The sequence below is a fragment of the Brassica rapa genome, chromosome A09, assembly GCF_000309985.2.
Source record: "Brassica rapa cultivar Chiifu-401-42 chromosome A09, CAAS_Brap_v3.01, whole genome shotgun sequence".
In the NCBI taxonomy this organism is placed as follows: Eukaryota; Viridiplantae; Streptophyta; class Magnoliopsida; order Brassicales; family Brassicaceae; genus Brassica; species Brassica rapa.
In genome coordinates, this window is record NC_024803.2 from 536377 (window position 1) to 546880 (window position 10504).

Consider the following 10504-nt stretch of genomic DNA (forward strand, 5'->3'; position numbering starts at 1 on the left):
ATATGCATCATTATCTATATTTTTTTTCTGTGGAGATTCTCATGGTAATTAAAAGTAGCATAGTTTATTTGTCACCCGTTACTTTTGCTACGTTCGGTGTCCTCTTTGATGTGTGCAGTCCTGGATGTGTGCAATACAGCAATAATGTCTAAATTAGTTATAGCCAGCTTGGAGATTGCAAATTGACTCCGAAAATTACCCCACTTCATAACTACTTGCTTATGTGATATCAAATCATTTCATTATGACGATGGAGCTCTTGACACCTACCCTTATCGTCACTTGTCAGTAGTCTACTTTATTTTATTTTTTTTTATTTTTTTTTTGATAAAGGGCTTGTCTACTTTATTTTTCGCTTGTTTTGCTTGAAAAGGTCAAAACGGTTTACTCATTTTGATATTGATAAGTAATTTTCAAAAATACTTTTCATCTGGATTGTCCTAAATGTTTCCCAAGGCCTTCATCATTCACTTGCTTCAGAGATAAGTCAACTACATTGACATTTAACTAATTCCAAAATACATATCCTTTGTTTATTAGTAAGTTAAAATCTCAAACATTTTTTGTTGAATGTTGGCTATAAATTATTATACCGAGAATTTTCTATGTTAAAGTTTTGATAGAAATATATATGTAGGGCCGGCTCAAAAAATTTAAGAGATTATAAACATTTCGAGATAAATACTACTAATAAATATTTTTAAATAGAATTTGGGGCATCTATATTAGTTTTTAAAAACTTGGGGGCGAACGAACATTGAATTGAATATTCGATTAATGAAAGGTGATCGAGCTCTATAGCAAGGTCCAAGTGGCTCCTGTTTGTTCAGTCTCTTTTGTTAGGTCTTTGTGTTGGTTCCCTTTTCTTTTCTTTATCGGTATAACATGTTATGTTGTTTCTTTGCCACGCCTGATTTTGAATTAAAGGCTGAGCAAAACATCCATACCCAGAGACTTTTGCTAAAGCTTAACATATCTATCACTTTCCGGAGACTTTTCTTTCTTCTTATTTTCCTTGTGTTGAACGAAGACAGTTTTATAGATAACTTTCTCTTTTGTATGTAAATTGATTTAAATTTGAATACTTTTCAATCAGTTAAAATACCACATAAGTAAACTACATACTAGACATGTAAAACCAGTAGTGTAATAAGATAAGATGAGACGTGTAGAAGTTGAAATATTGTAGACATTTGTTGTTTATCATGTTTTTTTTGTTTTTTTTTTTTTTTTGGCTTTCACCTTGCATCTTTGTGATAAATAGACATATTGTCCTAATCTTTAGTCTTTAAATTTGAAAATACCAAAGTTGGTTTTGAATTAAATATTCTCTTTTTCTTGTCCTTTTACTGTACAGATCACTGACTCCCAAATCTACACGAAACACTAGAAATAGGGAGAAAACCCCTCAAATGAAGACACAGCATAAAACACTTGTAGATATAAAAGACACACACACACCTCTGAGAAGAGAAGAGACGAGAACAAAGAGAGAGAGAGAGAGAGAGATTCAACTTCCACATAGAACCATGGCAGCTGAAAAAGAATCAGAGCAACAAGAGAACTTGGCAGCAATGAAACTACCGGTGTTACCAATTAAACCAAACAGTCACAGCCACTCTATGTCATCACCCATTCACAGTTCCATAGCAGCTTCTGTCCCCTTTAGCTGGGAAGAAGAGCCTGGCAAGCCCAAGCAACACTCTTCTTCATCTTCATCATCCTCTTCATCACCATTAACTTCTTATTCTCCATCTTCTCCTCAAACCCACAAGTCCTTGGAGCTGCCACCAAGGCTACACTCCCTTGAAAAGGATGGAGGATCACTCACCAAACTGAACTCGCCCATCACTGTCTTTGATGGACCTTACAGCATGACAAGATCAAGAAGGTTGGATTCACCTTCCTTTAGGATGATGGTGAAAGGTGGTGGTGACTGTTATGGGTCTTTCAGGAGTGACATGTATGGTGATTTAGATGATGTTGATGAGGATACCAAGCAGGAGAACATGAGTAGTGGTGGCTCTTTGGCTCTTGTGAAGAAGAGAAGGGGACTAGGGTTTTTTGGGTTTAGTAGGAGAAGTGCATTGAAAAGAAAAACAGAGTTTGGTAGAGGTAGTTATGTGTTTCCATCTTCAGTGGACAGAGAGAGTGAATCCGGAAAAAAAGAGGTGGAAGAAGGAGAAGACAAAAGGTTTGGCTATGGTGATGGTGGTGGTATTACTTGCAGCCAAAGCAGCAGGTTTTGTGAAGTGAATATTGCAAACATTAGCAGAACAGGGAGCTTCTCTACTCTGTCTACACCACCTTCTTCTTCAAAGTCTCACTTCTGGGTAAGTCCACTGTATATGTTATGCCTCACAAACCATATGTGAAGTCACAGAAATGTTTACAAATTCTGCAGGATGAAGTAAACTAGATCTTATAAAATTAGTATTATTAGATTTTTTTAGTAAAGATTCTTGAAAAGCTATGATTGAGAGCTCTGTGTGCATGTATATTCATTGTATCATAAAGTGTAGAATATATTAGTGACTAACGTTATATGTTTGGATCAGACCAATGTGTATGCAGGACTAAAGCAAGTGGTTCCATGGAAGAACAAGAAGACTACTGGTTAAGTATCTACTCTATCAAAGATTTTGAAAGATTAAATACCGTGCAAAAAGAGAAAAGCCCATCTGATTTCCACAAGTTCCCTCCAACCTTTTGGTTTATGATTTAGTTTTTTTTTCAAAAATTTCAAGAAAATGACATTACCATGAAACAAGTGTGAAGCCCAGCTTTTTCACGCTTGTCGTTGTTGTTGTTGTGTTTGTGATGGTTTAAATGTTTTTTGGAATTTTTGTAAAGGGAAACAGAGAAGTCTTGCGATATGTATTAATTTATTATATGATTATGTGTCCAAGGGATATATATAATATATTCACATATAGATGACAATATCATGATCTTAGTATGGGCTAAGATGACAGAGATGATGTTTCGGTGTAGAAAAAATATAACCACTCCATGATATTGTCAAGATAGGATCGGTCAGATAGGTGTTCATACTCATTTCAGCATGTTAGAGAGGTAGTTAATGTAGAAGATAAAATAGCCAAGTTAGCTTTAGACTAAAGAAAGACTTATATAAACTTACTTGACATTTGATGTAAAATGTTCTTGTGGCCGGTAAAGAAAAAAAATAAGTAAACCGAAATCAGTAAGAATCAATTCCGGTTAAGAATAAAATGCCAGTTCTCGTTATCGGGTATCCCATTAAAATTGGGAAGGCTTAAACATGTGGCCCATTTAGGGCCCGTTTGGTGGTGAAACAAGTCGTTTTCCCGGAAAAAAAAAATAAAATAAAATTCCGAACAGAGTGGCATCACCGGAGATGGAGACAAAGACAATATCGGCGGAAGACGTTGGCATCGGCGTTGATCTATCTCCGCCGCTCTCTCCTCTCACCTTCTCTCTCTACGACTCCTTCCTCTCCTCTCACTGCTCATCCTGCTTCTCCCTCCTCCCCCCTACTCCGCCGCACTCTCTCTACTGCTCCGCCGCTTGCTCCCTCGTCGACGATTCCCCCACCGTCTCTCCTCCGGACCTATCCCCGATTCTCTCAACCTCCGACATTCGAGCAGCTCTCCGTCTCCTCAACTCCATCTCCTCCTCCTCCGCCGCCGCCTCTTTGCCGCACCGGTTCGGCGGCCTTCTCACCAACCACCGCCGCCTCATGGCCGATTCTTCCTTCTCCGTCGCTATCCGACGCGCCGCCAGTTTCATCTCCGCCGTTCTGAGGTCTGACCGGGGAAACACCGTGTTGGAGGAAGCGGCTATATGCGCCGTGCTAACGAACGCCGTGGAGGTGCAAGATAGAGCCGGAGTTGCTATAGGGATCGCAGTTTATGGCTCGCGATTCTCGTGGATCAACCACAGCTGCTCTCCAAACGCTTGTTACCGTTTCGTGATCTCTCCTCCTCCTCACAGCACCACAACGTCGTCGTTTCAGGAAACTCTTCCTCGCATCACCAACACAGACAAGGTTCTCTTAACATGCATACATTTCTCTCTTTTTTTTAATACCAGGACTCAGGCCTGCGGGTTCGGTTTCTCCTCTTAGTTCGGTTAGTTTGGTCGGTTAGTTCGGGTCTGTTAGAGTTTAGATTAAAAATACTTCAATAGTACTCTGTTTTCTACTTGTAAACCTATTTTTTACACTATATATAGAATAATTTTTTTTATTTTTTTGTTCATCACTCTATTTTTTTACTCTAAAATAGAGTATCATTGGAGCAACATCTAACTCCAACGGTCTTAGTTCGGTCGGTGGTCGGTCTAAAATCTCACGAAAAAACTCGTTCGTTAGTTGGGTTTCAAAAAAAATTATGAAAGTTTTTGGTTCTGCGGTTAGTTTAATTAAATTTTCTGTTTGAATTGAATAAAATTAATTTTCAGTTAATTTCGGTATGGTTTTTGGTTAGTTCGGTTTGAAGGTTCGGTTCAGTTTGGCAACTAAACAAATTTTTGGTTATCTGTTTGGTACTCGGTTAGCTCGGTTCGGCAGGTTCGGTTCGGTTAATAATAGCATACCTAGTCAGAATGTTTGGGGTCGAAGTCCTTAATATCTCTAACCTGAAACTATAGAATGTAATATTTGTTTCATCCCAGCGGTCATTTCGAACTGGGATCTCTTCCATTGAGCTAATGACTTCTGATTACATTTCTCATTTTTTTTCTTACATCATCCAAATTGTTGCTTCTTCCAAGGAACATTTTAGCAGCAATTACGAAGGTACAGTGAGATATGGACCAAAGGTAATTGTTAGAAGCATCAAGAGGATCAAGAGTGGTGAAGAGATTACTGTATCATACATCGACTTACTGCAACCAACGGTTTGTTTTCCCGAGTTGAATTCCTCATCTTCTTTTTGAGGAATCCCTTGTATCTAAAAAAAAGTTGGTTCCCTTCTTATAATTAGGGATTGAGACAGTCAGATTTGTGGTCCAAATATCGATTTATTTGTAACTGTGGAAGATGTGCAGCATCACCTCCCGCTTATGTGGACTCTATTCTAGAGGTATGTAGAAAAAATTACTCTTATATCATTTGTTATTTGGTGTAGTTGCCATACTCTCATGCTATCCATTCCAGGGAGTTGTTGCCTTGGATCATGATGAACTAACAACCGTTGGTCATCATGATGGAGCCGCCACGGTGGGAAAGATGACCAGTCACATCAATAAAGCCATAGATGATTTTCTATCAGACGACATTGATCCTGCGACATGTTGTGAGAAGATTGAGGGTGTTCTCCATCACGGCATTCTGGATTCTTCTTCACTGCGGTTACATCCAAGTCACCATGCCGCTCTGCATGCCTACATTACTCTGGCTTCTGCTTACAGAATCCGTTCGATTGATTCTGAAACTGATGACTTTGGGAGGGCTTTTGAGATGAGCAGGATAGGTGCAGCTTACTCTCTCTTCCTCGCAGGTGTCTCTCACCATCTCGTCTCGGCAGAACTTTCTTTTGCTATTTCTGCTGCAAATTTCTGGACAAGAGCTGGAGAGTCCTTGTTGGAGCTTGCCTCCAAGTTTCTGATGGAGTCTTCTGGAGAATATGATGATGATGATGTCAAATGCAGCAAATGTCTTATGCTTGTTGAAAACCATGGAGAAATCAAAGAAAATTTTAACCAGATTCTCAAGTGTGCAGTCACTGACAGTGACAGCTCACAAGTCACATGGAGTTTCCTCATTCGCGGTTGCCCTTACCTGCAGAACTTTAAGAGTTCAATTGATTTCAGCTTTACGGGGAACCATTGCAAGAGAGAAGAATCGAAGAGTGTAGACCAAAGGGTAAGCATTCTCCTACTCTCTTTTCATTGCTTACTTTATGCAGACCTTCTGACTGATTTATGTTACGGTCGGAAGTCACATTCGGTGTCTTAATCTATAGCTTTGATATTGAGGATAATGTATTTTTTGTATTGTTTCATGTCATTTGTTAATTAATTTGATTCAAGGAAATGTTTACTCACAGGAAAACTGTTAAAAGACTAGGGAAATTTACACTTATGTCAAGTTATATATCAAGAAAAGTCATTTTTGACTACTATGATATTTTGGGCGGTGAAAAAGACAAAAGAGCTCTTATCTATAATTTCTTACCGTTTCTACAATTCTACTCTTCTTCCGGTTACAGAATAGATAAAATTGCCACTGGAGTTAACGACGTTTTGTTATCTGAAATGGTAAATTGGAGAAAAGGTCCTTATGTTTGGTGAAAACTTCGTAACAAAGTCTACCTTCAGGGAACTTTTTTATGCTAGTGTACATTGTGGGAGTGATATAAGTTCTCTACCTTGTTTTGGTAATCAATCTGAAGATGGCAAGTGGTGGAAAGAGTAGTTTGGTTCCAAATTTTTCCACAATATTTTCCAAAAGTGACTTACAAACTTTGGTGTCACAGTCAGTTAGAAACAATGGTTTTGGATATTCCATGTAGGCGAACTACCTCTCTAAAGAATAGATTAGCTGTTTGTGTGACATCATTAATTTTGTCACATGGTATGAAATGAGTCATCTTAAAAACCCTATCAACAACTATAAAATTAGAATCCTTGTGGTTGATTTTGGGTAGATTTCAGCACAAAACTCATAGAAATATCGACCATGATGCATTAAGAATGTGCATTAAAATGTGCAAAGACATATATACATATGTGGACAGTGGCGGACATACGTTTGTAGCAACGGCCATTGGGTCATGTGCCCCAGATTCATTTTTTGTTTTCTTTAACCAATTTTATGATAATGTTTTTTAACTAACTCAAATTCTATGATAATGCCCCCAGCTAATTCAATTTCTATGGTAGTGTCCCCCGGCTATAAATTTTTCCAGATCAGCGACTTCCTATCATGCCACAAAACTTTGCAAAATTTATGTTAGGTTTTACGTATTTTATCCCACAGAACTTTGCAGAATTTATGATAGGTTTTACGTATTTGTATAATTAATATTTTATTAATAATTAGTTGAAGGTCATTTTTGATTGTTATGTCACATAATTTATAGGGGATTTGCACTAGATAGCAAAAATATAGGAGGTAATTAGGTAGATGGATAAGACACTGTACTTTTTTAGGTAATACCAAGACAGTCCTTGTTTCCATACGAAAAGCAAAGTACATTACCTGTTACACGTCAGACGTGATTACTTAAAACAGACGGTTGCACACAAAAAGTGTCAATAATGCAAAGAATCAAGACTTTCTTTCTCTTTTATGCAAAAGAACCAAAGGGATCTGTAATAATATTATTCCCCGAATCGGTCTCAATTCTCAGTTCCTCCAAACAACCTACGGGAGTAGGTGAGTACGAGTACGGCAAGTAGCATCGGTCTCATCCTCAAATCATGTGGATTCCGAGTCACCGCCATTAAAATTGGTCTCTTTTCTCTCCTTATTACAACAACCTTTGTCGTTTCTTTCATGTGTGTAATAACGAACATGTGTTCTGTTTCTTATGTTTTCTTCAAGCAAAGTTTTTTTCTTTTCTTTCACTTTTGCTTTTGATTTTTTTTCTCCCAATGAAAAAAAAAGTTTCAGATTCAATTCCCGGTTCCTCCAAACAACCTAGGGAGTAGGTGAGTACGAGAATCGTAAGATAAGAGAAAACATATTGGCAAATCTCAGCCATTACTCATCTCCACCGAGATCACCTAACGAAGTTCCTGTAAGTCGACAAAAATAGTATTCAGACAATTATACTCGAATCCAGTTTCTATACTTTGTACGCGGTTTTTATGTATATACTCAAATCCGGTTTCTATTAGTTGTACCCGGTTTTTATATATAGACAACTACGGTTTCTCCTCTTCAAAAATATCTTATCCACCGAAAATATCTTCTCCTCTTCTCTTCACTTCTCCTCTCTAGAAATATCTTACAACTCTTCTCTCACCAATTTGGAAAAATATAACCGATTTTGTACACTTGTTTACTTTTTCAATAGGTTCAAAAATAAAACTGATAAATAGTCATAATTGCCGGTTGCAGGTTACTTGTATTATTCAATCACGTGTGGTCTCGAGGACAAAATCGAAAAGTGATGCATTAAATGACAAGGTTCTCAAATTATTAAAAAGTTTGCATAGATCTGCAATTACCACGCTGAATTTTGATATTGAGCTAAATAGGCCTAATTTATATAGTGAATTACTAGTTAGATGTATTCCCTCTATTATTATTATTTTTTTTTTTTGCTGCAAATGAAAACCAATGTATGATGCTAGTTAATCAACTACTTTAAAAAAAAGGAGAAGAAAAAGACAAGTCAAAACAAACACACCACTAAGATGGCCATAAAAGTGAAACCCAAAACTTGTAAACTTTAGCCTCAAAAACATTCTCTCTCTAAGTCATCATCTCTTTGAACTTATCAGGTCAGTTCATCTTCTTCCCCTTTTTCTCCATCTCCTTGTATCTTCTGCAATTACTTTCTCTTTTCTTTTCTTTTTAACTTTTTTTTTGCTTTTTAGTTGATGTGTTTATTAGGGTTTTCTTTTTCGACTTTTCAAAGGTTTATATTCCACCTTCTAATTTCTTTGAATTTTTGTTCCTTTTTAAAAAGGATGTCTGGCTTTTTAGAGATCAGCTCCCTAATACCTTTTAATTAGTTGATCTGGAGACTATATATTGAAAAAGTATATGGTTCCTTCTATTGGTCTTGTAGCACTTTTCTTGCTCGATCATACGTTTAGAAAGTGATCGTTTGTTACCACTCTCAGATCCTCTATTGATTTAACCTACATCGTTTTATATATATTACATAGTTACATGAATATTTCTCTCTATATAGTTTTTTTGGTTCATATACTTGTTACTATGTTATTTCAATAAGTTTAAAAAATATATATTTATTGTATGTGCTTGTGATAGATTCCACTTTTGCGATCGTTTGTTCCCACTCTCTGAGATCCTCTATTGATTTAATCTACATCGTTTATATATATATATATATATATATATATATATGTGTATATTTGGTTCATATTTTTGTTACTATACATGTTTTTTTGATAAGTTAAAAAATTATGTGTGCTACTTGTGATAGGTTCCACTTTATGATCATGCTTTTATGTTATCACATGGATTGATCATATGTCTAACAGGGATTGTATAAATTATAAGTGAAGCACACAACATGGACCATCATCACTATACTCATCATGATCATGATCAATACCAACATCATCAAATGACTATTACTAACAATAATTCCTACAACACCATCATCACCACACCACCACCAAGAACAACAACAACAGTGGATTCAACAACAATGATAATGGATGCTGAAAAGAAGATGATGACGACGATGACCAGTAGGCCACAAGAACCAAGAAATTGTCCAAGATGCAACTCAAGCAACACCAAGTTCTGTTACTACAACAACTACAGCTTAGCACAGCCTAGGTACTTATGTAAGTCTTGTCGGAGATACTGGACTGAAGGTGGCTCTCTCCGTAACGTCCCCGTAGGCGGTGGTTCTAGAAAGAACAAGAAGCTTCCATTACTACAACCTAATTCCTCCTCTTCTTCTCCGGCCAAGAATCTCCCGGATCTCAACCCTCCTTTTGCCTTCACATCATCATCATCAACATCAACATCATCAAACCCTAGCAAGAGTACCCATCAAAATAATAATGACCTCAGCCTCTCCTTTTCCTATCCTACTATGCAAGAAAGAGCTCAAGGGCACTATGGTCACTTCACGGATCAAGCTATGTCAGGAGGGCAAAACTGTCTTTTCTCAGCTCCCATGGGAATGATTCAATTTCGTCAAGATTATGGTCATGACCACAACAAGACCGATATTGGGTTTTCATTAGATAGTAACAAGGTCGACTCCAATAATCAGAATAACTTCCTTGTTAATGGAGGAGGAAGTAAGTTGATGTTTCCATATGGAGATCGTGATGAACATCATCATGACCATGAGAGACACGATGATGGTAATAAGAAGAGAGAAAGTGGTTCAAGCAATGAGCTATGGAGTGGAATCATCCTAGGTGGTGATAGTGGTGGACCAACATGGTGATATTGAAGAATATTGTCAAAAGGAAAAAGACAATAAAGACAAAAACAAATAGTTTCGAGCAAAAATATGTGATTAGATTTTGGAGTTTTCAGACCCGGAAGAGTCGCCTTGGGAGGAGCATGATGATTCTTCTTTCTGCTTTTTAAAAATTCTTCTGTTCATTTTCTTTGTCTTATTGGGTTTTAGTTTGCTTCTCTTGAACCTTGAAAAACATATATATGTCTAATCCATAATTTTATAAATATGGTCTCTTCTATCAAATCCAAACTTTATATGACCAATGTTAATTTTATGTTCTTTTTAATTTAAAACGAATTAATGATGAATTGATTAGTCTATATCAGTTAGGTTTCATTTTTATTTGCATGTGAATTTCATAATAATCATCAATACTACTTACTCAAAACTTG

At 36.9% G+C, this 10504-nt stretch overlaps 3 protein-coding genes across 3 annotated transcripts; all 3 read left to right on the forward strand.

The window, feature by feature from the left end:
* The first annotated feature begins 1157 nt into the window (after positions 1-1157).
* Positions 1158-2893, forward strand: LOC103836857 (uncharacterized protein At4g00950). Its single transcript, XM_009113155.3, has 2 exons — positions 1158-2333; positions 2559-2893. Exons 1-2 carry the CDS (start codon positions 1413-1415, stop codon positions 2619-2621), a joined length of 984 nt encoding a protein of 327 aa, XP_009111403.1. The 5' UTR covers positions 1158-1412; the 3' UTR covers positions 2622-2893.
* A 157-nt stretch (positions 2894-3050) lies between these two features.
* Positions 3051-6029, forward strand: LOC103836856 (protein SET DOMAIN GROUP 41). Its single transcript, XM_009113154.3, has 4 exons — positions 3051-4030; positions 4756-4881; positions 4968-5066; positions 5141-6029. The coding sequence occupies exons 1-4, from the start codon at positions 3380-3382 to the stop codon at positions 5939-5941; spliced, it is 1677 nt and encodes a 558-aa protein (XP_009111402.1). The 5' UTR covers positions 3051-3379; the 3' UTR covers positions 5942-6029.
* Positions 6030-6331: 302 nt separating this feature from the next.
* On the forward strand, positions 6332-10355 carry LOC103836855 (dof zinc finger protein DOF4.1). Its single transcript, XM_009113152.3, has 2 exons — positions 6332-8436; positions 9166-10355. Exon 2 carries the CDS (start codon positions 9198-9200, stop codon positions 10092-10094), a length of 897 nt encoding a protein of 298 aa, XP_009111400.1. The 5' UTR covers positions 6332-8436; positions 9166-9197; the 3' UTR covers positions 10095-10355.
* The last annotated feature ends 149 nt before the right edge of the window (positions 10356-10504 follow it).

Bases quoted from the DNA above. Each gene is read 5' to 3' on its own strand.
- LOC103836857 (XM_009113155.3), top strand. From the start codon at position 1,413: ATGAAGACACAGCATAAAACACTTGTAGATATAAAAGACACACACACA. The intron at 2,334-2,558 runs GTAAGTCCACTG...TGTTTGGATCAG, and splicing joins CTTCAAAGTCTCACTTCTGG to ACCAATGTGTATGCAGGACT.
- LOC103836856 (XM_009113154.3), top strand. From the start codon at position 3,380: ATGGAGACAAAGACAATATCGGCGGAAGACGTTGGCATCGGCGTTGAT. The intron at 4,031-4,755 runs GTTCTCTTAACA...GCTTCTTCCAAG, and splicing joins GCATCACCAACACAGACAAG to GAACATTTTAGCAGCAATTA. The intron at 5,067-5,140 runs GTATGTAGAAAA...TATCCATTCCAG, and splicing joins ATGTGGACTCTATTCTAGAG to GGAGTTGTTGCCTTGGATCA.
- LOC103836855 (XM_009113152.3), top strand. From the start codon at position 9,198: ATGGACCATCATCACTATACTCATCATGATCATGATCAATACCAACAT.